Source organism: Mycteria americana, chromosome 7 (genome assembly GCF_035582795.1).
Source record: "Mycteria americana isolate JAX WOST 10 ecotype Jacksonville Zoo and Gardens chromosome 7, USCA_MyAme_1.0, whole genome shotgun sequence".
Taxonomy (NCBI): Eukaryota; Metazoa; Chordata; class Aves; order Ciconiiformes; family Ciconiidae; genus Mycteria; species Mycteria americana.
The window spans coordinates 523,780-546,830 of NC_134371.1; the positions used below are offsets into that span (position 1 = coordinate 523,780).

Consider the following 23,051-nt stretch of genomic DNA (forward strand, 5'->3'; position numbering starts at 1 on the left):
TCAATGAATGGTCAACGCTTTGACAAAAAACATCACCGTGTTTTCATTTAAGTATTACAAGCACGCTGTGTGGCAAGATTTCTGTGAGAGGAGCTGCCGAAAGCAGCCCCCGAGTTCAGCCCCTACGCAGCCGCAGCGCTGATGAGCCCCGCCAAGGGCAGGAGTTTCCGTCTGCTGAGCAATGGTATGCCGTGCCCCACAGCCTTGGGTTGCTAAATACACTGCCGTCGGAAGTGACCTGGTGGGATCGCTGTCCATCGTTGGCCCTGTCTGTATTAACGGCGGTTTTTTGTCTAATACAGCTGCACTGTGAATTTGATTTGTGCTAGCAGGGTGCTACGAAGGCAACTCGCTTTCTGCAGGCAAACGTATTAATTTTCTTGCATCGTTAAGATCCACGGGGCTGCCAGTTTCCTTTCTTGGGTGTAGATCAGCCTGTTGTAACAGAAGTCCTCGTGCAGCACAGGGCACCCTCCCCTCACAGCTGCCGTCGAGAATGTCCCACCAGCCAAGCTGTCCCACCAGCTGAACAGCCTTCAGTGCTTTCTGGCAGGGCTTGCAAGGGTTCACAAAGGTCTGCACCGATGTCTTCGCACATTCCTCGGAGCGGGCCTCGCATTCTCCTGGGTCTGGTGCTGCTGCCCAGCCGTGCTGGAGAGCCGCATCTGTACAAACACCGGCAGCAGCGTCAGGTTTCCTCCTCCTCTTCACAGTTGTTTGCAAAAAGCAGCTAATGGTGTTAGTGGAATCAGATGTGTTGTGAGTTTGGGGAGGGAGAGACCTGGTGTTGTACCCCCTCGGGGCTCTAACTGTAGATTGGACACTGTTTAGATTTTCTGTTGTTTGTGTTCTGAAGAAATTACCTTGAAATGAAATCAGAGATGAATGAAGCCAAGTATCTGGCTGATGCGAAATTTATGTAGAGTCCATTCGTTTTCATCTCAAAAACAAAGAAAATTTAATTTTTTTTTTTTGTGGGAATGAAACTCCAAACGAGTCAGGAATGTCTTTTTATTTAAGTGAAACATTTCGACATTCCCAGACTCAATAGTGTTCAGTTTGTTGAACCGGCTTCAAAGTCAATTTCCACTTGAAGTCTTTTCCCCGTTAAGCTGCATTTTTCAGCTAATACCTCAGGAACCTAAATCTCTCCAAGTGTCAGGGTCCCCAGGGAGAGGTCAGCAGCTCCCAGGGTGCGCTGAGCAGCCTGGCCACTGGGACATCTGCGTTGCATTAGGGGAAACATGATCTTCCGGGAGGCTCCGCAGCTCTCGCACGGCGTACGAGCACGGAGATGCAGCGTAACGTTTGCTTCAACTGACACATAACAGAGCGTTTCAGAATAAATACAAAAAATACACAATGAAATAAATCGCTTCCATTTTCTCTGCAAAAAGATGAGCATTTTCAGAAAAAAATGACGTTTTTCCACACCGTTTTGTAGAAACTGTTGAGGATGCCGGGTCGCTCAGTAACAGCAGGGTAGACTGCCGGTGACCGTACCAGAAAGCTACGGTGGAGACTTCCTTGGTTTCTAACATCTGAATCCAGGGATCTGGCTTCTGGCTTTCTCTTATACTGACTGGTGCAATCACCGCAGGCCTGGCTGGAGTTAATGGAATTAAATGGGAAGCTTGCCAGGGACTCCAGTTACCTTGGTTCAGTCATTAGCACAGAAACAGTGTAAGGATTAGCTGCTGTTTGCTGTCTCAGGTGTTAGTGGTGATACCAGCCAACAAGTTAAGGTCTTGTCAGAAGCAGTACGTTCTGGAAGAGACAGCAGCCTTTCTGACTGGTAACATATGTGTCAGTTTTTTAAAATGCAAGTGTTCCTCATTAGAATAATTTTATTTTATTCCTCACTTTGAATAGTTTAATGTGTTTCCTATCTCCTCTCTTTTCAGTTGGCAACCTGCGCTTGCATTTTCAGGGGTTTTGCAAACCTGTGAGAGAGATTTACTGATCTTTCTGACTGGCAGCATTTCTGAAAGACTCACTTCCAGCCCTTCGTGGCTGGCTTCGCCGGGCCCCTTGGCGGGCGGTCAGCGGTGCGGGTGGTTAGCGGTGCAGCTGCCCGGCTGTCACGGGTCGTGAGCGTTCGCTGGTGCGGCGCGAACTTTGCCGGGAGGGGAGGAAGGAGTTGGGCTTCTTGATTCTGAGGGATATTGCTGTGATAAATAAAGAAGAACAGGTTTAACTACTGCAGGAGAGTATGGGGTTTTGCTGTTTTGTATTCTAGATGAGACATTCCGGTCCTGAAAGTCTGTACAATTACTGAGGAAGCAATGGGAAAAGTAACATCCTTGCAGGCCCCAAGAGACCCTCTAGCAAATCAAGGCAGACTTAACATTCCTCAAATACTTCTTAAACAAGGGGGAAAGAAACCCCAAACTTGTTCCTTCTCCTGCTCCCCAGCATTTCAGACCAGTTTTATAAATAAACAAAACAGGAGACAAGGCCAATTTGTGAAGGATCCCTTTGTGCAAGGCTTTTCACCTGGCACAGAGAGACCTGTCCTGGAAGGCTGTGCGTGCCCCCGCAGGGTCCCAGAGAGCGGAGCCGGCCACCGTGCCTGCGTCCCACCCGCAGCGGTGCCCGTGTCCCCCTTGTGCAGGACCCACGTCCCACCCGCAGCAGTGCCCATGTCCCACCCACAGCAGTGCCTGTGTCCCCCTTGTGCAGGACCCACGTCCCACCCGCAGTGGTGCCTGCTCTCTGTGGCCCACCTGGAAGTGAAGCACAACTGTGTTCTCGGGCTTGGGAGCACTAATTAATGAGCAGAACTGATGACGACAGTACTGCATGAACTGCTGAACTCAAACAATTTCCCCGTCCAGGGCTTGGGAAGCGCTTCAGAAGCAGACCAGCTGTCCCCGCAGGTGGAGCAGTCTCTAGTCCTGCTGGGTGTCACCACATAAAGCCTCTGGGTGAGCCTGAGCCCTGCGCCCTTTTGATGGTGAAGTCCTGCCACGGGCTGGAGAATCTGTGTCTCTCGTGCGCTAGAGCTTGGTGTGTGCTGGGCTTGGCCCAGAGTGGGTGAGAATAGCCAGGGGTGGCTCCACATCAAACCCTCGACCTAAGTTTCTTAATGGATTCATTCTTTCATAAACCACTTCTTAAGAGGCAGTACCCTGTGCAACAGGCTTTGCAGTTACGCTGTGAGTCCATGATTTGCAATAATAACCTTGCTGCCTTCTGTATGTTGTGAAAGGCACTTTGCTTTAGGGAGTCATTTTAAACTCTTTTTGAGGGGCCTTAAAAATTTCTGAACTTTCAAATTAAATTCTTGTGATTGAATATTTATTGTTGAACTCAGCATGAAATATAGAACAAAGCCTAAATCCAGAGATGCTCTTGACTTTAGCAGTAAACACTGACAGCATTTTTAATATATACTGTATTTTAGTGGTAAATGCTTAAAATTCTTCTTGCGTTTTGTGTCCTCAGCTATTTCTCTCTCTACTGTGGTTAGCCCTTGATTCTGCATTGGAATGAGCAACATGCAGAGATCTAAGAGTTATGATAAGCTTAGCCTAGACTGGTCTAATACATGTTTTGTGGAAAAGTATAGATCTTTTCTGGCAACGCCATGGAGTTCTTTCTCTTTTGCCCTTTAATGTGCATTTCCATCTGCTTGTTAAAAAAAAGGCTGAAGACCACAACAGCCAGTGAAATAAGTCTAGTGAATGCAGTAGACAAAGAAACCTGTTGCTGGTTCTGCTCTGCGCTACACTGCTCTGCAAAGGCCGTCCCCGGCGCAGCCACCAGCACGGCGTGCAGCGTCCTGCTGGCAGACTGCGTGAGAGGTCAGTAGCTGCGGGTGCAGCGGTGATGCTCTGACACGCCAGGCGCGGTTACGCAAGCCTGCGAGCCCCAGAGGCAAAGCTGCCCCGGGACGTGAGCCTATGGAGACCATCTGCTCGGGTCCCTTCCACGCCAGATCGATCCTCTCTGTGCAAAAAAGCCTGTGAGAGGCTGAAGGTGCGTCCCAGCCCCGCTGGGAGGTCCACGGTGCGGCAGACGGGCTTTGCTCCTGCGGGAGCCTTTTCATTACTGACTGCAGACACCGCAGACCGAGCCAGCCTGCTTGGCCACCACCTCCGTTACGGACCTTGCATATGTAGGAAGAATGGCTGCCTCGTTCGTTTGTGCTTGCAAGACCTTTAACAGGACTCGACTCTCACCTAGTTAGAACCCGCCTGGCCAAGATCACCAATTTCAGACTGTTCTGTCATTGGAAGATTGTCCATTCTCATGGATAAGTCAGAATTAATGTTCTGTGGCGGCGGGAGTATGGTTCAGTACCGGGTCAGTGGTGCTGACTGATAGCCTAAGGCTACGGGCCTTGACCTAGGGTCCAGCCTGCGAGGGCTACTACAGTTTCCAAGGCACAGTTGTTAATTTCTCATATACTCTGGAGTATTATCAAGAAATAAAAATATACAGGACTTAGACAAATCAAAAAATTCACAAAATGCCTTTTGTACTGTTTGCCAAAATCACATAAATGTTTCTTTCATGTAAAATATCCTTGGTGCTTTGCTGATTCTGAAGAGAAATGCATTTGAAGCGGCAACTGCAGTAACTAGTAAAGAGAATTGTAACTGCTTACTGAAAGAAAAAAGCACACTGTAATGATATAAGGGCAGAGCTGGTACAAAAAATAGTCTTCATTAGAGTCAAAATGAGACAGATGTGAAACATTATGCTAGTATTTCCTCAAGGGTAGCACTTAAGGAGTTCTTTGCTTACAGAAATGTATCACAGAAGGTTTGTATCAAAGTAACGTTAGCCCAAGTCATTTGTGTAAGAGGAGATAGCCATCTCTTTTCGGAATTTCACAGATAGGCTTATCAGGTATGAGAAATATGGCGCAAAGTAATGAGAGCCTTCAAAAGATGCTCTTTGTCCCTGGGCCTTTCTCTGGAGAACATATTGTCCTGAGGGGACACTGAAACAACAGTTGTCTGTATTAAGTGGAAAAGCAAATATGTTCAAATTACGGTATTAAAGAAGGTGCCCGGAGCACTGTAGTGTACCTTGTGACCAGCACGTTACAGCAGGTGACGAACCGACATCTGAAGGCTCCAGGTTTCACAGCGCAGGAGGACGACGTTGAGGTGCTTTCCAGCACTCCGGTGTTTGCCGTGGTGTCGGTGGAGCCTTTGGCTGCACGTGAGCACTGCACATGGGCCCTTGGGCTCGCTGGCGCGACCCTGTACCTGGGCTTCCTTTGCACTAAGGCTGCAGCACAAGTGAGAGGACGCCTGCGTCTCCTCCGGACGTGGCACCCAGACGTGGCTGGTGTCGCAGGCGCTCTGCAGGAGCCCTACGGGGACCGGTGTCCTCACGCAGCGCCTGGTCCGTAACACGTCGAGGTCAGTGAGTGTGAGCGGCCTTTGGACAAACAGCTGGCGGTACGGCTGCCGTCCGGATGCACTGCGCTGCTGCAACGCACGGCTCGTCCCCGGCGCAGGAAATGGGGGAAGGTGCCGTCGGCCCCTGGAGAACCGGGGGAGTTCCTGGGAAGGGTCCCATCTCCAGGAGAGGTCGGCAGCGGCAGGTCACAAAGGGCTGGCAGCGCACGAGCACAGGAACCATGAAGCCGTGGGGTCCCCAAAGCCTCTGCTCTCTCTCCCGATCTGGGCATATTGTGGGTTTGGCGGGTCCTTGGGCCGGCCATACAGGAGGACGCCATTCTCAGCTCTGCTTTCCTCTGCACCTGAGGCAAGAAACCAAAGTGGTGTCTGGGGGGAATTCAGGGATCCAGCTTTCCAGGAGTGAAAGGAAGATAAGGAAATGTCTCTGTTCTTCCAGCTCACACTTTGAGCAAGTGTTGGAAAGAAAAGGGGCGAGTAAAGCACGCTGCATTGCACCAGGCCCATTTTCAGATGAAGAATAGCCATAAAAAGGAGTGTTATTTAAAGAACTATGCGAAGTTGAACCGGTTTAACCGAAGACATGTTTTGTAAATTGATTTCGCTAAGCTGGTTCACAATCCCCATCAAATCTTTCCCTGAGTTAATCGGAGCTATCTTGGGAATATTAGATTATGCTCACTGAGAATAACTGTAAACTAAAATCATGACCTGATCTAAATGCATCTATGCTAGGCTTTATGCCAATTGACTAGTTAGTTTTAGTTTAAGAACCAGTAATTGGTACAACTTGTGGCCAAAGGCTATGATCTGTCTGTCTGTGGGCAGAGAGAGATGTTACCTTTTGATCTAATGAAGTCTGATGATTTCCATCAATGCATCTGAGATCCAAAAATGCCACTGAAGGACTCTCCAGAACAGCGACCTCTCGCACAAATGGCATCCCAAAAAATCGAGCTGGGATTTCTGTCCCAGAGGGTTCCAGCTTTTTCCAGCTGTGTTGTTTTGTTTTTAATACTGTCCTGTGACATCCAAGTGTTTTAACACTGAAAGTACTGGCTGGGGCAAAACACCTGCTTTTATTTCTGAGCAAGAAATCAGTGGGCAAGAAGGCAGGACTGCATTTCAGGGGAGTGAAAAGGCCTCAGAGACTGATAGAGCTGTCTTGGAGGTAAAGAAGAAGAAGTCGCGATATCCTGGAGATACCGCGGAAGCAGCCAGCGGGTGCCCATAGCTTTCCAAAACTCGGTGTGTTCGCGTTTGTCCCCGTCACAACTCTGGGCTGTAAGGAGAGCTGAAGCGTGTTTGCAGGGGAGGCTTGGGAGGGAATGACTTGTATCAGGTGTTCAGGCTGCGCAGTAATTCAGCTGTAACAGTAAAGAAGTTAAGAAAAGGTGAAGTTTAGTAGCTATCTGTTTCCTTTTAGCAGACGTGTATCTTCAGGTTAAGCCACTGCTTTGGCATCCAAAAAAAGCTTTCCAGCAATCTCACTTAGGTAGCATGGATAATCTTTCTGCATCTGCTCCCTTATATAAAGCAGACATAGACAAACTTCCCTTCTCCTGAGCAGACTTGTTTGGGTCAAGGACTGCCTCTGAGGGTGTAAAAATCCCGCCCAGCACCATAAAGACCCGACCTCGGTTCAGCTCTGTGAGTGCTGCGGTACAAATAACACGACGAACATCCAGCCCTGCTGGCAGCGCGGTACGCGCCGACGCAGAGGGCGAAGGGAGGCCATTCACCCGACTTCAGAGCCTGATTTTGAGTGTTTCTATGGAGAACATTCTCAGAAGCCAAGGAGAAGCACCCATGAATACGTAATAATAAAATTATTTCTTATTTTTAAATTTTAATGCAAAAGAACACACATTTTATACATTAATGCAAATGTATAAAAAGTGCTAGACTATAAGTACCAATGATTCTATTAGGCTCCAAAGTAGAAATGCTTTGAGTTTTCTTTTAATTTCTATTCGAAGTCTTTTCTGCATTCTATAGAAGTTTCCCATAAAAGGGCTTTGTTTTCAGCTGTAGTGCCTGGTTTTCCCCGAGAGCACAGTGAAGGGGATGGTGAGGTATGCCGTCATACTGAGTTGGTCATGTTAGCAAATTCTTTTCTAAAAAGAGGTGTCAGATTGTTCAGCCAGCTGAAGTAATCCAGTTGGCAGGAGAGTGACTTAATTCAATAAGCAGAATTTTAAAAACACTGCGGTTCTTTGTTTAACAGCCAGATTCTACAAAATTAGCTCCAGCTCTGAAATAATTTCTCCCCCCACCCTCCCTGCATTATCCCCCTTCCATCCTGCATGTCACTACCTCTCCTCGCTGCCTTGTTTTGTCTGGTACCGATTCCCGCTGGAGTCGTTCTGCACATCCCCTGTGGCGATCTGCTCAGCCCCGAGCCGAGCCGGGGCACCTGCACTCTCCATTCGAGCTCAGGGAGCGAGGCGGCTGAAAAGGACGCGGGCATCCCGGTGTCCAGTACTCCTGTCCCGCTGTGCGTGCCCCTGCAGTAATTCACTTCTCTCTGAAGGGAGTGCCAGGTGGCTAAAATAAATCCTCAGCAGGAATGCGTGACTTGTGCAGGCAGATGACAGAGGTCCATCTAAATCTGTCTATAGACACAGCCGGGCAGGGAGGGCCCCCGTCCCTGCAGCGCTGGGAGGGAAGAGCTCACACCCACAGCGCCCTGCTGAATTTTACACAGGGGAACTTTTGTAAAGGATTGAGTTCAGTTACCACAAACAGGGAGCATGCTTCGACCTGTTGTTGCTGTCACGCTGTTGCTGTGTCACCAACAACCAGCAAACCCAGTGGAAGTTAAAAACACTCAGGACCTCCAAATACCTTTGCCAGGAAAGTGCTGTAGTCCTAAGCCTCCTATACTGCTGCTCCTCGCTCCCAGGAGAATGCCTTGTTCCCTTATTTTTTCTCATCTCTTTTTTTCTTTTCTTGTCTATCGAGACGGATGAGAACAGGAGTTACCTACCCGCTGCTGCTGGCAGTTACTGGTAGGGGTAGGGTGGCCCCACCACTGCTCAGAGATGCTGCTTAACCTTTTCTCTCTTTTTTTTTTGTCTTTGCAGAGCGCTGTTTGTTTGTGCACTGACCAGGTTCGAGGTTGTGCATTTCGTATCGTCAGCAGCCCTGAGGCTTTTTTCCAAAGACATTTCTTCCCTTCTCCTTGCCTACGCTCCTCTTCATACCTTTCCTGCTTTGAGAAGAGCATCAGTGTTGGTTAGTGGATTTCTCTTTAGTGGGGAATTCACTTTGATCTGTGTTATTTGAAACCACTCAAAGTTTGCTCCAAAGCGTGTCCTGCAGGGAAAGGGCTCTGAGACGACTGATCACAGCTGGCAAGGACTGAATCTCCCGGGCATTTTCCCTCCACAGTGCTCTGCTGGCTTTCCTTTCCTGCAATGTGCATCCAGCAGCAACATCTGGGAAGACAAGAGATGGCGAGGGAAGGCAGTGTATGAAATACCATGCCATACTGGCGTCCCTGCACAGCAGGCAGCTCCCGGGGGGCCAGCAGCTGCCTGCTCCTGGTCTTCAGTGCAAACCTGCCCACAAGATGCTGTTGGAGGAGCTTCCCAGGACAGTGCCGGACAAGGTGGGGGAACAATGCAGACCACTGCACTGTCTGGGCGGGGAGATGGCTCCGGGACCACTCTCACAGCTGTTCTTCCTCTGACTTCACCTCTTTTTCTTGCTTTTCCCACCCCAATGGAAAGCAGCAAGGGACCAGGACCAACAGAAGGAAATCTTCCTGGCGCTGCCTGCGCTCTCAAGGATGGCAGAGGCGAGCGGCATGCACATTGCCGCTGTGTCTGAGTTCACAAACCAGGAAAGCTGGAGGAAATGAAAAATGTTCTGTCCAGATCGGGTTCCTTCTGAGGAGAACTGGAGGAGGCAGGGTGAATGGTCAGGCCCAGGGCAGGAGTGGTCCAGCAGCAACATGCAGAGCCAGAGCGAAGCACCCCGTGTCCTGCGGCAGCCTCGATCCCTTCCCCGAGTGCACCGGAGCTGCTCCGTCGCTCCGGGGAGGAGGCGGCCAGCCAGGCTCAGTCCCGTCAGAAGGAAAGCACCTCGAGGTGGTCCTGTGGACTTCTGCTCAGATTGATGAATAATGCAAACCAAAGCTCCTGAAGGTCACATTAATGGAAAATGCCAATTAATATCACTGGTTTAGCCCATGTTTCAAATCATGTCGAGATCAGATGTTCAGAAATAACCCTGGCTTACAATGATAAGTATATGACTGTCTTATTTATGTGGTGCCAGTTTTTACCACCCTTTTTACGGAGTGAGCCATTCTCCTGGCTGAACGTGGTGCTGTTGGCTGCGAGTGCGGCAGAGAGCCTGGCTGATGGAGGACAAAGGTACGCAGCGAGTATTGCTCCTGTCTCAGTCTGGCAACTGTGCTGTTATGATTTGCATCGTCATCCACAAATCCTTTGCTTTCTTTTTCAAATGTACCTTCATAATCTTAAATAAGCACAGCTGTGACTGAAATTCTAGGCAAAACTGCCCTACAAGTGTTACCCCTTTCCTTCTTTTCTACTACTGCTGCTTGATTTATCGTTTGCTTTCCATATTTGCTTTCAGTTTCAGGTCTGCTGTTTTCTGATTGGAGTATTTTTTACATTCTGTATTATCAGAAAACCCACACATGGGAAGAAAGAAGTAAATGGAAAACAAACTACAGGCATGGCCATTAATTATTCTGGGGAGAGGACACCCTGACTTCTTCAGGCATCCAGACCTGCTGCAGAATATGCGAGGTAAAAATAGAAAACAGAGTACTAAAACAAAGAGGGAGTAAGGATTAACATGGGGGACTTGGTGGCCTAAATATAGAAATTCTGCCCCTCTCCAGTGACTTACAGTAACAGAGAATATTCTGCAGCCAGCACAATTTGTCCAATACCCAAAATATAACACAGAGATCTGACAGTAGGGATTGCAGCTAGAAAATGTGGCATTCTCTTTGGCACAGCTGTCATATTATACTAAGCCAGTTACTTCCCTTTAATCCTAATTAATACTCTCTCTTTCCACTCTGAGCCAGGTTCTCTGGTCAGCAGTAATTCCGGGGGGTCTGCTGCTGCCCTCCCTGCAGGAGCCCTCTGCCTTCAGGCAGCCTGTTCCTTTGTGCTCCTTCCATGAAGGAGCAGCTGAAATCATGAATGAAATGTTGCTGATACTGAAGAGAACTCTGGCATCCGCCCCAGCAGAAGAAATCAGTGTATCATTCATTAGAGATATCCATACTTATACAGGGAACACATGCTTGCCTGCCAGTGCCAGTTCAGGGTTGCCATCAGAGGGAGGGGAGAGGGAGAGGGAGAGGGAGAGGGAGAGGGAGAGGGAGAGGGAGAGGGAGAGGGAGAGGGAGAGGGAGAGGGAGAGGGAGAGGGAGAGGGAGAGGGAGAGGGAGAGGGAGAGGTCCGCCCCTGCTAAATACAGACTCCTGCCCTGCCTGCCAAACCCATCCCAGCCCCTGGGTTGCCCCGAGGGTGCTTGCTCACCTCCTGTGCAGCCTGGGAGAGACGCCACCAGACCTCTTCCAGCTTGGGCTGCGTTTTGACCCCAAACCGCTAAGTAATGTACAAAATAAATATGCTTTGTGGGAGGGATGGATACAAGCTGAGATCTAGTGTCTAGATGCCATGCCCTTTCAGGTAGTGCTGATACTCACAGATACTATTTTATTCCCTGCATTTTTCAAATCGTGTGATTTACTGCAGTTTGAGAATACCCACAGTAACCAAAAGTTATTAAATGTAGCTGATTTTGAAGGACAATGTGTCTTTAACAAATGCTATATATATATATGTTCTATAAACATTGCAAATGTTATACCATCTATTTTATAGTTTTAGACTGCTATTAATGGGGACAAACAACATGTTTGTAGTCTGAGAATACCGAAATGGTTTGGTCTCTATTTTTTTCTAATTATAGAATTTCATATTTACTCAAAATAGATCTCCATGTGAATGTTATGGAATATTTCATTCCAAACACAAGTACAAGATAAATGCAGTTGGAGGGAATCTTGACTTGCATCAGGAAATGAAAGCAGGCGTGAAGGGAAGAGGGCACGGTACGTCACACAGCAGTTTTTTAACCATGCAGAAAGCACTGATTAAAAGATGTTGCGTTTGCACTTCAGTAGAGAAAACTGTGGGTGTGTGCATGTGATAGACAGTTATAATATTAGAAATAATTACAATGAACACACTTTTTCTTATTTCTTAAAGAACATGTATTTCTGTGGAATGGTACAAGTGCACGATAATGCTGTGAGTGACACTGAGCGGGATGCGGTGCACGGCTGGGTGATTTCTTCTGCCCACAGCTTGTGGCCATAGCCAAGCAGGGCACTATTCACAGCTGGCAAGCGTGCTGCCTCGTGGGTTACGTCACTCGGGGGACGCTCCGTCTCACACGGACCTAGCTCAGCCAGGGTTTTCCCATCCCACTCACTGCAGGAGAGGGCTGGTGATTCTTCCCGCAGCTGCAAAAGGTGCTGTGCAGCCTGCAAACGTCCGTTTTGCCTGTGCTCCCTGCCAGAGCCAGCAGCAAAAGCAAGGGGAGAAGGGAAGCTGGCTGCAGCACTGTGTGGCAAGCCGACTGTCAATGACAAATGAGGAGGGTCTGGTTTAGTGAGCGTTCCTCGAGCTGCCCTCCTACTGCCAACAGCCAAATATCGTCAGCACTCCCCCAGCCCAGGAGCACCTGGTCCCCTTCCTGTTGACAAAAATACCCTGAAAACGTCTCATTCTGTCTCAGGCTCTCTCATCTGCAGCCCCTTTATGGAGCCCAGCAGTTCTAGCTCATCCACCATCTCTTTTGGCACCCCCAGATCTTCCCAGCCGACGTAAACTGCACAACTTTGTGGCTGGCAGGTTTTGTGCAGTGGCAGTAGCGTGTCTTGCTGTGACTATTGCTGGGGCAAGATGGTTGGTATCTGCGGCATTATGCAAATTTTTGTGTCTATGAAAGTTACCTAATTAAGTCATGGTCCTTAAATGTCTCACATGGGGTTTCTCAGAAGTTGTCTTTGGGCTGATGCTCGCTGCTGTAACCAGCGCACGGCCAGGGAGCGGCTTAGCCACGTGTGCCACCGAGCAGCCCAGCTGACGGCTGCAGTGCAAAAGGAGCAGGAGGGGAGGCACAGCTCTGAATGCCACGAATCCCGGTGTCTGCGCCTGCTGTGGAGACATTTGGGGAGGACCTTCTCTCAGGAGAACCACGCTTTACTGGCTGAGCAGGGGGACCCGTCTCCCCTTCAGCTGTCAGCCAAGGAGCAGCAAATCAGTAAGTTGAATAACAAACCTCCAAAACTAGGGGTTTTCTGCTCAAGAGTTCTAGAAGAACGTGAAACTGGCACTCCTCGGCTAACTGTGGCGTGGATCTTGCTGTGTAAGCCAGCACTGATGGCTGAGAAATGGAAGTCGGCAGACGCAGCTAAGGCTTTTGAAAGGCTTCAGAGGTAATCCATTGATCTGCTAATTAACGTCAAGCTTTTTACCAAACAACCTCTTGGGAACTGCATTTGTGTAATTATTGTTTCTGTTCCTTTATGGGCTGCAAAATGTTGCGAATAGCAAATACTTTCCAGAAGACTGGAAATGTTTTTGAGGTCTGATGCCTCTACTGGAAATCTTTGAAACAGTCTGCAAGAATGTGGTTGAAGTGATACAGTCAGCCCCGAGTACTTCAGTTGCCTTCCCCTGAGGAGCTGATAATGACAGCTATTGGAGGCACTGTTGGGCTGGATGAACCTCAGACAAGTTTTATGTCCGTATGTCTTCGACAGCGTCTAAAGCCTGAGGCAGTCTGTGTTCTCCAGAAGAGCTCGATATGGAGGGGTCACTTTCATCATCTCGATTTGTGCAACGTTTTCCTAGTAGAGGTGCAGATCCTTGTGCGATAACGACAGCTTGCAAAAGTTACTTTTTGTGGAAGCTCTAGAAATAATCAACAGATCTTAGTAGCCCAGGGCCGTAGGCAGGAGGAGGAAGGAGCAGTGCACTGCTTCACTTTATCTTGATTTGCTCTTATTTAGTACATGCCCCCAAAGGGCATCCTTGAGCTTTTCCAGTCATTTTGCCTCTGACAGCTACTCCAAAAGCAACAAATACATCTAACAAGCATCTGAATGCCCTGAAAACCAATGAGTTTTACTTTCAACCCAGATCTGGAGCAACGGTAGTGAATAAATGCTGGTTTTCTAGGTTTGATCAGGTGCGTGGCAGATGACTACTTTGCCCAGTACGACTGGTAAGATGCCTTAACGACTCTGCACCCAGGAAGAGCAGCAACAGTAGATGTGGATGGCAACAAGTAACTTTTGTTCGGCACTTAGCCACGTAGATACATAGCCAGCATTAGTCATCTGGAGTACACAGACAGGAGAGCTGTCGGCGCTCCTTGTTCTTCAGAGGTCCCTCAGCAGCATCCCCAAAGAGAACGCAGTGAAACGAGTAGTTTAATTCTCAGGCAATAGCATGTTGCCACTGAAAAGCAGGTTTCTTCTAAGCTTGAATCTGCTCTTTCGTGTTCTCTCTCTAAGCCAACAGTATCTGTCACCTTGCCGTGCTCTGCCCGTGCTGTGCTGATGAGGGACGTGTTCCCAGCATGCAGTTAACTCCCGTCGTTGCCTGGAAGCACATGCCTGCCGGGACTTCGTCGCTCCGATCGCTATCAGTCCTTGCTGGACGCTGCATTCCTTTAGGATAAAGCTTTCGAAGGCCTTTGTGGGATCCGTCAATGAGGCAAACAGCGCTTACAGCCCCGAGAGCCCAGCATCGCCCGGCCTAACCCAGACGCTGTGCTGAGGCAGTGACTGCTTTCCTTTCCTGTACTAGCTTGTGAGGGCATTTTGCAGCTTCTTTTTCGTTAATTCTTGCAAAAGCTCTCCTTCCTCTCCCGAGCAGTATGGCACAGAAGTCTGAACTAAATCTTTAAATGGGGTACGGAGTTTTTCTGGCATTTATGTATTTTAAACACAGTTTTACCTCTCTGGCTGGAGCAGACCACCACGCTGGGGACAGCGAGTCCGAAGCAGTGACTGGGGCTGAGCGGGGCAAGGCTTTCCTCCCCAGGAGGACGTGGACCCCCCGTAGCAGCAGACACGGCGGAGGTGGGAGGCTTGCCTGTCGCCTTTCCGGAGGAGCGGTGGGGAGGATCAGGTGGACGGTCCCACGTCCCCACCCAGAGCCCACGGGGGTTGGAGCCCACGGGGAAGAAGGCTTTGTGCCCGCGCACGATGGAAAGCGGAGCTCAGCTCTCAGCGAGTGCTGCCTGGTGCAGGGCGCAGAGCTCGGCTCTCCTCTTCTGGGGCGACCTGCAGCAGCCAAAGTGCTCCCCTCTGCAGCTGTACTGGGGAGCAGCAGTGAATGCACTTGCGTTGCATTAAAATTACTTTCTCAAATATATTTGCCAGTATTCATGTTTTCCTTAATAAAAATGAGCCCGTTCCGGCATATACCTGCCCATCCGCGTGCATCTCTGCACGTATATCTGACCACGACCGCCACTATATTTGGGTCTGTGTAATGATTGTTGTCCAGAGCCTGGAAATACTTTGCACATCCACAGTTATGTGCAGGAAAGGAATCCTGTGCAGTGCAAACTCTGCATAACCTTTGCAGTGTCTGGAGCAACAGTAAAGAATTTGGGATTGGGAACTCACCGCGTTGTTATTTATTGGTGTTGCATTCCTAAGAGGACAAACCAGGGCCTTGTCGTGCTAAGTTCTGCAATTTAAAAAAGCCTTTACTTTGATGAATTTACAGCCTAAGTGGCATTGTTCTGTTCTCGATTACAAGTTGTTTTTCAGAAAACAAGTCCAGTTTATTAAATTAAAATCTCTCCTAAATAGAAATTTTATTTCGCAAAGTTCCTCTGTGCTTCCATTCTTAGTATAAAACAAATTTATTTACTTCTGTAGTTGAAAGTGCACATATTAAAGAAGAACATGAAGTTTCGTTAATTTTGTTTGATGTTCTTTGTCTAGTTTTGTATGAGAGTTGGGATCATGTGACCATCTTGTGGCTGTAACACTTGTCAGTTAATTTAAATCAATGTTTTAATTTCTTATTTATTATCACCAAGTTTATTGGTTTATTAGTGGTAACACCCAAACTTATAATGCCTGGAAGGAGAAGCCGCAGCGTGAACTCGCCTATAACGCTCCACGCTGGAGAAATCGCACAGAAAGCAACCACAGACTGCCAGGTTCACAAGCGCCCTGGGTGTCTGTCTGTGCGTGGGTGTCTGTCTGTGTGTTTCAGGGATGATTTTTAGATTGCTTTTCGTATCATGATGCAAACGTAAAGTAAGCCTTTTTTTTGCAAAAGCTTGGAAGTGACTTAGAAGTGTGAGAATGTATTGGGAAGTGAAAGTGAAAACCTCAGCCGTTCTCAGGGCAACAGTGAACGATACAACAGTGAACGATTTATGGTTGGACTCGATGATCTTAAAGGTCTTTTCCAACCTATATGATTCTGTGATTCTGTGATACAAATTTTGCACGGGCAGGTGACTTGTGAAGACGGGGGTCTTGGAAAGAAAACATAGAAGGAAATCATGCAGGGATATGGGGCAGGCGGATTCACGGGGCCACTGAGTTAGAGACTTTTACAAAGCCACCTTGTTCTTTTCCCGGTTTCAGTGGGCTTTCATTTAACAAAGAAAGTAGCTGGAAAAATTACCCAGAAATATTTGACCTTCAAAAAGGCCTCTAAGGCACAATTACCTGATGTTCACTGAACTGGTTCATGTGGTTCCCACTCTAAATGACTTTCTAGGTTCACCCATGTGTGAAAAGGGGTCTGATTATATGGAGGAGGGCAAAAAGAAACTTCAGGAAGGAGAGAAATACGCCAGGGAATTTTACTGGTTATGTTTGCTTCAAGGGAAGGAAAGGGCAAATAAATGTAGCCAACTCAAAGTAGCTTTTTGGCTCTGAACTTCAAAAGAAAGTAACATAGGAGAGATGTGGGGTATCGATAGCACTCGATATAAGTTGTTTCATAGAGTTAGGTGGGAATTGTAGAATACATCGTACTTAGCTTTCTTTTAGCCAGACGGCAAATTCTTTTTTCCCTCAAGTACAACAAAAATATAACAAAAATCCTGTTTCCCCCCATGTCTTTTCTTTCCTTCTGCCCTTAGTTGCCTTGCACACAGGAGATCACTTGGCTGTCCGGCCACCGGTGTTCACGCCAGGGTCCGGCCATGCCCTTTCTGCAGGGTTTCAGCTCTTTCCACTGCATGCTCCTGACACTGGAACAAAGCAAGTGAGTTATCTGGGGCTGCAATCTCTATTAGGCTTTAGGGAAAATACTTTTTTAAGGAAATAAATTCCACGGCTGGCACAAAGTGCTTCTACCATGCACTCTTTTCAGTGGAAGGTATAACCAGGTGCACATAAGAGTATGACTTCAATGGTTTAGTATTGGCAGAGACACAAAGCAGCATTTTACGTGCTGCCCCTCTCTCTGAGCTGCCAGCAGAATTGCACGGGTGCGCAGAGAGACAGGCCTTTGTACGGTGTGCAGACAGCAGCCCCTGAAAACTTGAAGACTTCTTGAAACTAGGGAATTGGATTTCCATCTCTGATGAGAGAGCACAGTGTGCAATAGGAAGTACACTGGTATGGAAGCAAATTATTTTAAATAATCTTAGAGCTTAAAGACTTTCATTAATAAAAGCAAGTAGTCAGTACCCCTTCCGTCTGCATTATCTATCAAAAGGAACGAATTCTTTGAGACAGGGTAGAAAGACAAGAGCATCATCATGATAATTGTACCACTGAAACAGTTTTTAATTCTTTGACCAAGTATCTTTGTGAAAAGAAAAAAAAAAAAAGATTCAGATTTCACATTTGAGATGATAGTGGCTTGAAAATTGAAACTCTAAATCCAGACAGGTAGCAATCAGAATTTTTGAGTAGTCCAGTCTTTCAATCTTGCTTTATAAAATAGCAGTAACCTCCAGTATCCGTGGGACATCATAGCCTGTTCTGCCTGAGAATTCCTTTGAAGGCAGGTTCTGACTGTGTCCCGCTGCGGCCCGCAGCGTGTATCTGATTTATGGTTGCAATCTTGCTCTTTGGGGATTTTGACCATGGTTCACTAAGGATGAGTGGGCTCATACTCCAAGGCATGGCACTGGCACCTGGAACCGCAGTAGGTGTCTAAATCCCAAATCAAACGTGAAGGTGCCCCGTGAGTGTAGCGCCCGCCAGCGCGGCCCCTGCGGTGGCCCGGCACGCGCCAGGGCGTGCGGCTCTGCCACGGCGCGCCCCGCGTCGCCCAGCCCTGCTCCTGCCGGGACTCACGCTCCTGGCTCTTCTCTGCATCTCGCTGCTGGGCCGAGACCCTCGACGTTCCTGGGGCGAGCCCCCGTGGCAGTGCCGCTCCCGGCAATGCTGTGGCACTCGGTGGAGCACCAGGGAGAGGCTGCGTGCTGCACGGCCGCTCACCTTAGCACTGAGGCACGACGGGAGTGAGCAGGGTGTGGGGCTCGAGGCCTTTCAGGCAGAGGCTTAATCGGAGCCCTGGTTGCCGGTGACGAGCTCTCTCTAACCAGCGGGTCACTGGGCAAAAAGAGGTTGCCTGTAGGCTGAGGCAGCCAGCTCCAGGAGGCAGTTCATGGCTGTGAGTGAGGCCTCCAGGGGAAGCGGGAGCCGGTGGTGGCAGTGGGCAGAGACACGGTGAACTGTGGAGCGGGTACCTGAGCACGACTGTCCTGAAAGGCTGGAACTCTTGCACCTTTCTTGTTGACGTGAGAATGTTCCACTTGGTGCGACGTGGGGTCAACACGCCACGTTTAAATTTGGGTCTAAAGCGTTAGACTCGAGTTTCCACAGAATTTTGGGACTTTGGAAATGTTCTGCTCTTTTTCAGCACGAGCTCATGAACTTGGAATAAAATTGTCCTTTGGGGAAAAAACAGAACAGATGAAAAATAGGTGCTCGTGTAAGATCTGAAGGCCGAGGCGGTCTCAAAGCGGTGGTCTTTCATCTGTGCTTGTCTTCCATCAAATGCAGGAGCAACTCTGAGCAGGATTTGCCTTAGTTTAGGGAGGCAGAAAAAAATCATAATACGTTATAAATAAAAGAAGAACCCTGAATAAGAAGATTTTTCAAAAAGCCATTTCTTTTCCTAGACAAGACATCCAGATCAAAGGTGAATGGTGATTCAGGAGAGCGCTCAAGCAGATGGCTACAACAGCTCCCGGGCTCCTGACAGCAGCCCCGCTGGACGGCCAGTTTAGTTTCAGCTCGTAGCAGCATAAACATGGGGTGATGTGGAGTTCGTCAGGCTCGTTCCTCCTCCTTTTGGAGGCTGAACAACACGCACACATCCGTGCTCCTGAATTCGTGCCCATTCTGAAAATGCGTTTGCCTGATCCTTAAATTTATGTGGTCATCTTGGTCTACGCAAAGTGCACCGAGCTCTGCCAAGCCCACGGCAGTTAGCTGTGGGCCCAGACGGATGCCTGTTACTGGAGAGACTGCGTGGAAGTTTTCTGCCTTCCTGCGATGCCTGCTGCTTGTTAACAGCTGGTCCCGAAAAGGAGCTGACATAAGGGCACCGAGGAGCGTGGCTTCACAGAAATGCACTCCCTGCAATTCTGACTGAAAGGCTATACGCTGAGTAGTTAACTACAGCAGAGACACTGAAATAGTTGAGAGGTTTCTGCTGGAGCCTGCTTTTAACTCTCTGTCGCCCTGTTTGGAAAAGGGCAGTAGTTAGGATATGCTTTTAGCTTGAATTTGCACTTCTTCAGTCCGGGAGGAAGAATGGAAGAAATGTTCTGAGAGCAAATTCCATGTATGTCTTCTGCCATCTGCTAATAGCATGTGTGAGCAGCTCTGCTGCCAGAAGCTGAGGAACAAAGATAACATCGTTGTGGAGAAAACTGCACTGCTCTGAAAATGAGACTCTTATTCCAGATGACTTGATAGCTCAGCACCCGCTGGGGCCAAGTCTGGGGCCAAGTTCTGCTCACCGACACTTGCGCAGACCCAGGATAACATCGCTCAAAGTAGCGTGAGCCCTTACAGGGGCAACGTTGTTCCTGCTGAGCCTAAAGAGCAAGTAACTTTTAGAATCCATTTAGTATGATGGCCTTGTTGGAATCCCAGAAATGAAATTATTTAGGGTGGGAGGAAGGACAAAAGCTGAAGAGCTTTGCCACCAAAACCACATGCAGGCAACTTGCAGAAAAAAAATGTGGGGAGTCCAGACGGCAGTGAAACACGGAGGAAATTGCCGGCGCTAACCTTCCCATGTCTCTTTTTGCGTCGTCTCATTTGTGCAAGGCACGTGTCAGTGCACCCTTTAACGCTGCAACAACGACAGCGGGATCCGAGCCCCCCGGTCCCAAAGCATGAGTCCCTGCGGGAGCCATGCGGCTGTGGCCGGCAGCGTGCCGGGCTGCCTCCCTCCTGCCGCGCAGCGGGTACGCAGGCAAGGGATAACCGTGAAAAACGAGATTTACAGGTGTGATTTCTGAGCTCTAATGCAGTCTCTCTCCTCACCGTGCGGCTGGCACAGTAAAGTCAACAACACACAGAGAAATTCTACGCAGTACCGTTCTTCAGATCCCTCTGTTGTGCACTGGTTTGCAATGGCTGGGCAATGGATGAGACTGGTTATCAGGAAGGAAAACGATGGAACATAAATCGTGCAAGACATGCAGGTAACATGGCAAAAAAGGCCTAAAAATGACAACAGGATTTTTGTGTGTTTGATACAGCCTGTTAGAAAAGACCCTGTTAATAGCACTGTCTGTAATTCTGCTTGCAGTCAGCTCAGCTTCATCCTCCTCCAGGACTTAGCCTGTGATATTTCAGAAAAATGTTATTAGTAGATCTCAGAAGTGTTTAAATTTCAGTGTGGAGCTGGTACCAGGACGGTCTGGTTGCTCTGACAGTCCTCCTGAAGGCAGAACAACAAGGAAAAAGATCTGCATTTTGCCTTAGCGGACTGGAGCGTGTATTTATACCATTACTGCTGGAGCAGGAGGGGACATGAAATACAAGGAGGGTTTCTGCATGGCTCACACTTTTTTTGTGGCCCCCTTTTCTGCTTGGGAAGCTTCCTTGGTTTTTCAGTGGCATCTGTAGCGCTGGAAGCTGGCACCGAGTTTCCCACTTGAAGTTACATTATGAAGTAGTTAATAACATTTTTAGGAGTGGAGGAGATCTGTTTATAAAGAGCTTTTGTGTCTTTCACGTTTCCTATTTCCCTGTTAGTGTTAGAGTAATTGTATTTGTGACAGTGCTCGATGAACGCAGGCACGGTGCTACCTGGAGTAAAGCGGTTGCTGCAGGTCTCCGCTGCGGGACCCAACGCGCCGGCCCTGGCTCTCCGCTCCCCGGACAGCCGGATCTCTGGGTGCGTCAGGCAGCGATGACGTACGTGCAGGGAATGCAGAGTTTCTACCAAGGATGTGTCAGCTCCTGGTTCTTGCATCACTCCTAAAATCCTAGAATAATAGAATAATAAAATCCTAAAATAGTATTACAGAGTTTCTTGGGAAAGTTCTTACATGTGCTACTACATGTGTTGATGAATCACACATTCCTTCTGGACCTACAAAAACGTCTCTCTGTGAGAGATGCAAATTCAGCATTCCCGAATGGTGGCATGTTCTTCTCATCAAAACCAAGAAGTGGTGGCAAGAAGGCACCAAGCACATCCCCCAGATCTGAAGATGTCTTTATTTGCTGTTCAAAGCAAGCAGTCACGTCCCTGGAGAGGTGAATTCCTGTGTCTGCTCTCCATCCTCTCGGTGCTGAGAAGCTGTCTTCTAAAGGACCCCAGCCCTTCATCCCAGGAAGCCCCAGGCCCGCTGGGAGGGAGGGAGGCGGAGGGAGGGCCGGTGGCACGCACGAGGGGCTCGGTGGGAATGAGCGGGGCCAGGCGGGGTGGGAGAGGGAGCAGCTGCCACCAGGGAGGGAGCCTGGGAGGCCAGTGCGAATGTCAAGGGGCAAAGGCAGAAGGCAAGAAATGGCACAGCGGAGGAGAGGGAGGGGAAGGAGAGGGCAAGGGGGGGAGGAAAAAGGAGCACTGCAGTCTCGGGGTGAGGAGAGGCGCCAAGGAAAGGACCGTGCTCATCGTGACGTGGAAACCGTCCTCTGTTCATGTTGTCCAACCTTTCAGGCTTCACCACTCCTCTCTGTGCCAAGGCTTTCCCATTCCTCCTCTCCTAGACGCTGTCCCTAGTCCTCCTCCTGAGCTTACTGACCAGAGCCGAAGGGACGTGCTGTGTCACCAGTCAAATGCACATCCATCCCTGAATCAGGCTTTCTTCATCTGTCCACCGCCGACTTAATACGGGCAAAGGCAGAGGAGGCTAGAGGATATTAACAGCTGTCGAACTGCCAGGTAAACCTGCTAGGTTGAAACCTCATGTAACGGCAGAGTATACTAGGTGTGCAGCTCTTCAAAAGCAAACGTCCGTTTACAGCAGCATCATAAAAATCTTTGAGGCACTCAACAGCAAGTTGCCTGTGGCTTTTCACCCTTGTATCTCCAGGAGTTATTGCTCAATGAGGGGTATGTGGTGTTCTGTGTGAACCGAGAGGTAATTGTGAGCAGTTACTTAAATAGCCCTAATTATGTTTAGAGAAGGCTGTTCCCTGAAAGCAGCTAGAATCTGTGAATAAACATATTGCCACAGGTGACCACCTGATCTGTGCATATGGGCCTAAAAAAAGCCAGTTTGCTAAGTTTAAATACCTCAAAATAAAGCTGAGCAGACACCAGACGCCAATAGCTGTGCCTGCTGCCTGCGCGTTACCAAAAGCAGCATTGTGCAGGGGCTTTGCAGCAGAGGAGAGTGCAGCTCAGGTCCTTGTGGCGTTGCAGACGACCACATAATGTTTGGCCAGCCCGTAATGCGCTCCTGAGGGGACTAGCGGGCTTAAAATACAGGCCTTTAAATACCACACGGACAAAGCAAGATGAAGAAGCGCCTCGGCCCCATGAACGGGGGGACGAAGAAACCCAGCGGCTCATTTAGCTTAATCCTTTGGCAGGCACGCTCAACGCCCGCTGAAGTCCAGCGGCAGCCCCCGCCTTTGCGAGTGCCGCCCCGCGCAGCCGGCCTGGGGCTCCCGGGGACGGTGGGCGCCCGCTCCCTGCCCCCAGCCAGTGGGGCTGGGCGGGGGCAGCCTCGGCCCCCACGCTACCCCCTCGTCAGTAATGCCCGGAGGTGTAAGACCGTTTGGGGCACCCGAACACATGCACTTTCTTTCTCTGGACAGGGTCTCTCTCTCTCCACCAAAGGTGCCCACCCGGGGCCAGGAACGTGGCTTAGGCAGCCCCCGGCCCCCTGGCCGTGCCTGAGCGTGGGGAGGATCCAGAGCAGCATCCCCGCTCCGCTCAGACCGGCAGCGCGGTCGCCCTGCAGCGCGGCCCTGTCTCCGGGAGGTAGGACTGGACAGCAGGAGCCCTCCCCGGCCTCCTGGCACAGCTCAGCGCTTCAGGCAGCGTCGAACCCGTCCCGCTGGCGGGCACCACCAGCCTGGAGTCGGGCCCTTGGAGAGGGCTGGGACCTGCTCGGCCCTGCCGGCCGCTGCCGGCCAGAGAGGTCAGGAGCCCGGGGGGACGGGGGAAACAGCGACCTCCGCCATTGCTC

At 49.4% G+C, this 23,051-nt stretch overlaps 1 protein-coding gene across 21 annotated transcripts in view; it reads left to right on the forward strand.

Moving 5' to 3' along the window:
• LOC142412069 (uncharacterized) overlaps positions 1-14,825 on the forward strand; it is a 69,403-nt gene extending 54,578 nt beyond the window's left edge. For 15 of the 21 annotated variants that reach the window (XM_075506677.1, XM_075506676.1, XM_075506679.1 and 12 more), the window contains 4 exons: positions 8,465-8,615; positions 8,772-9,760; positions 9,993-10,162; positions 11,369-14,825. In XM_075506677.1, coding sequence (XP_075362792.1) covers positions 8,465-8,615; positions 8,772-9,212 — 592 coding nt within the window. In that variant the 3' untranslated portion in view covers positions 9,213-9,760; positions 9,993-10,162; positions 11,369-14,825. Of the gene's footprint in view, positions 1-8,464; positions 9,761-9,992; positions 10,163-11,368 lie in introns of all 21 variants that reach the window. The other 6 variants (XM_075506683.1, XM_075506684.1, XM_075506689.1 and 3 more) reach the window with 6 other exon arrangements.
• Positions 14,826-23,051: the final 8,226 nt, after the last annotated feature.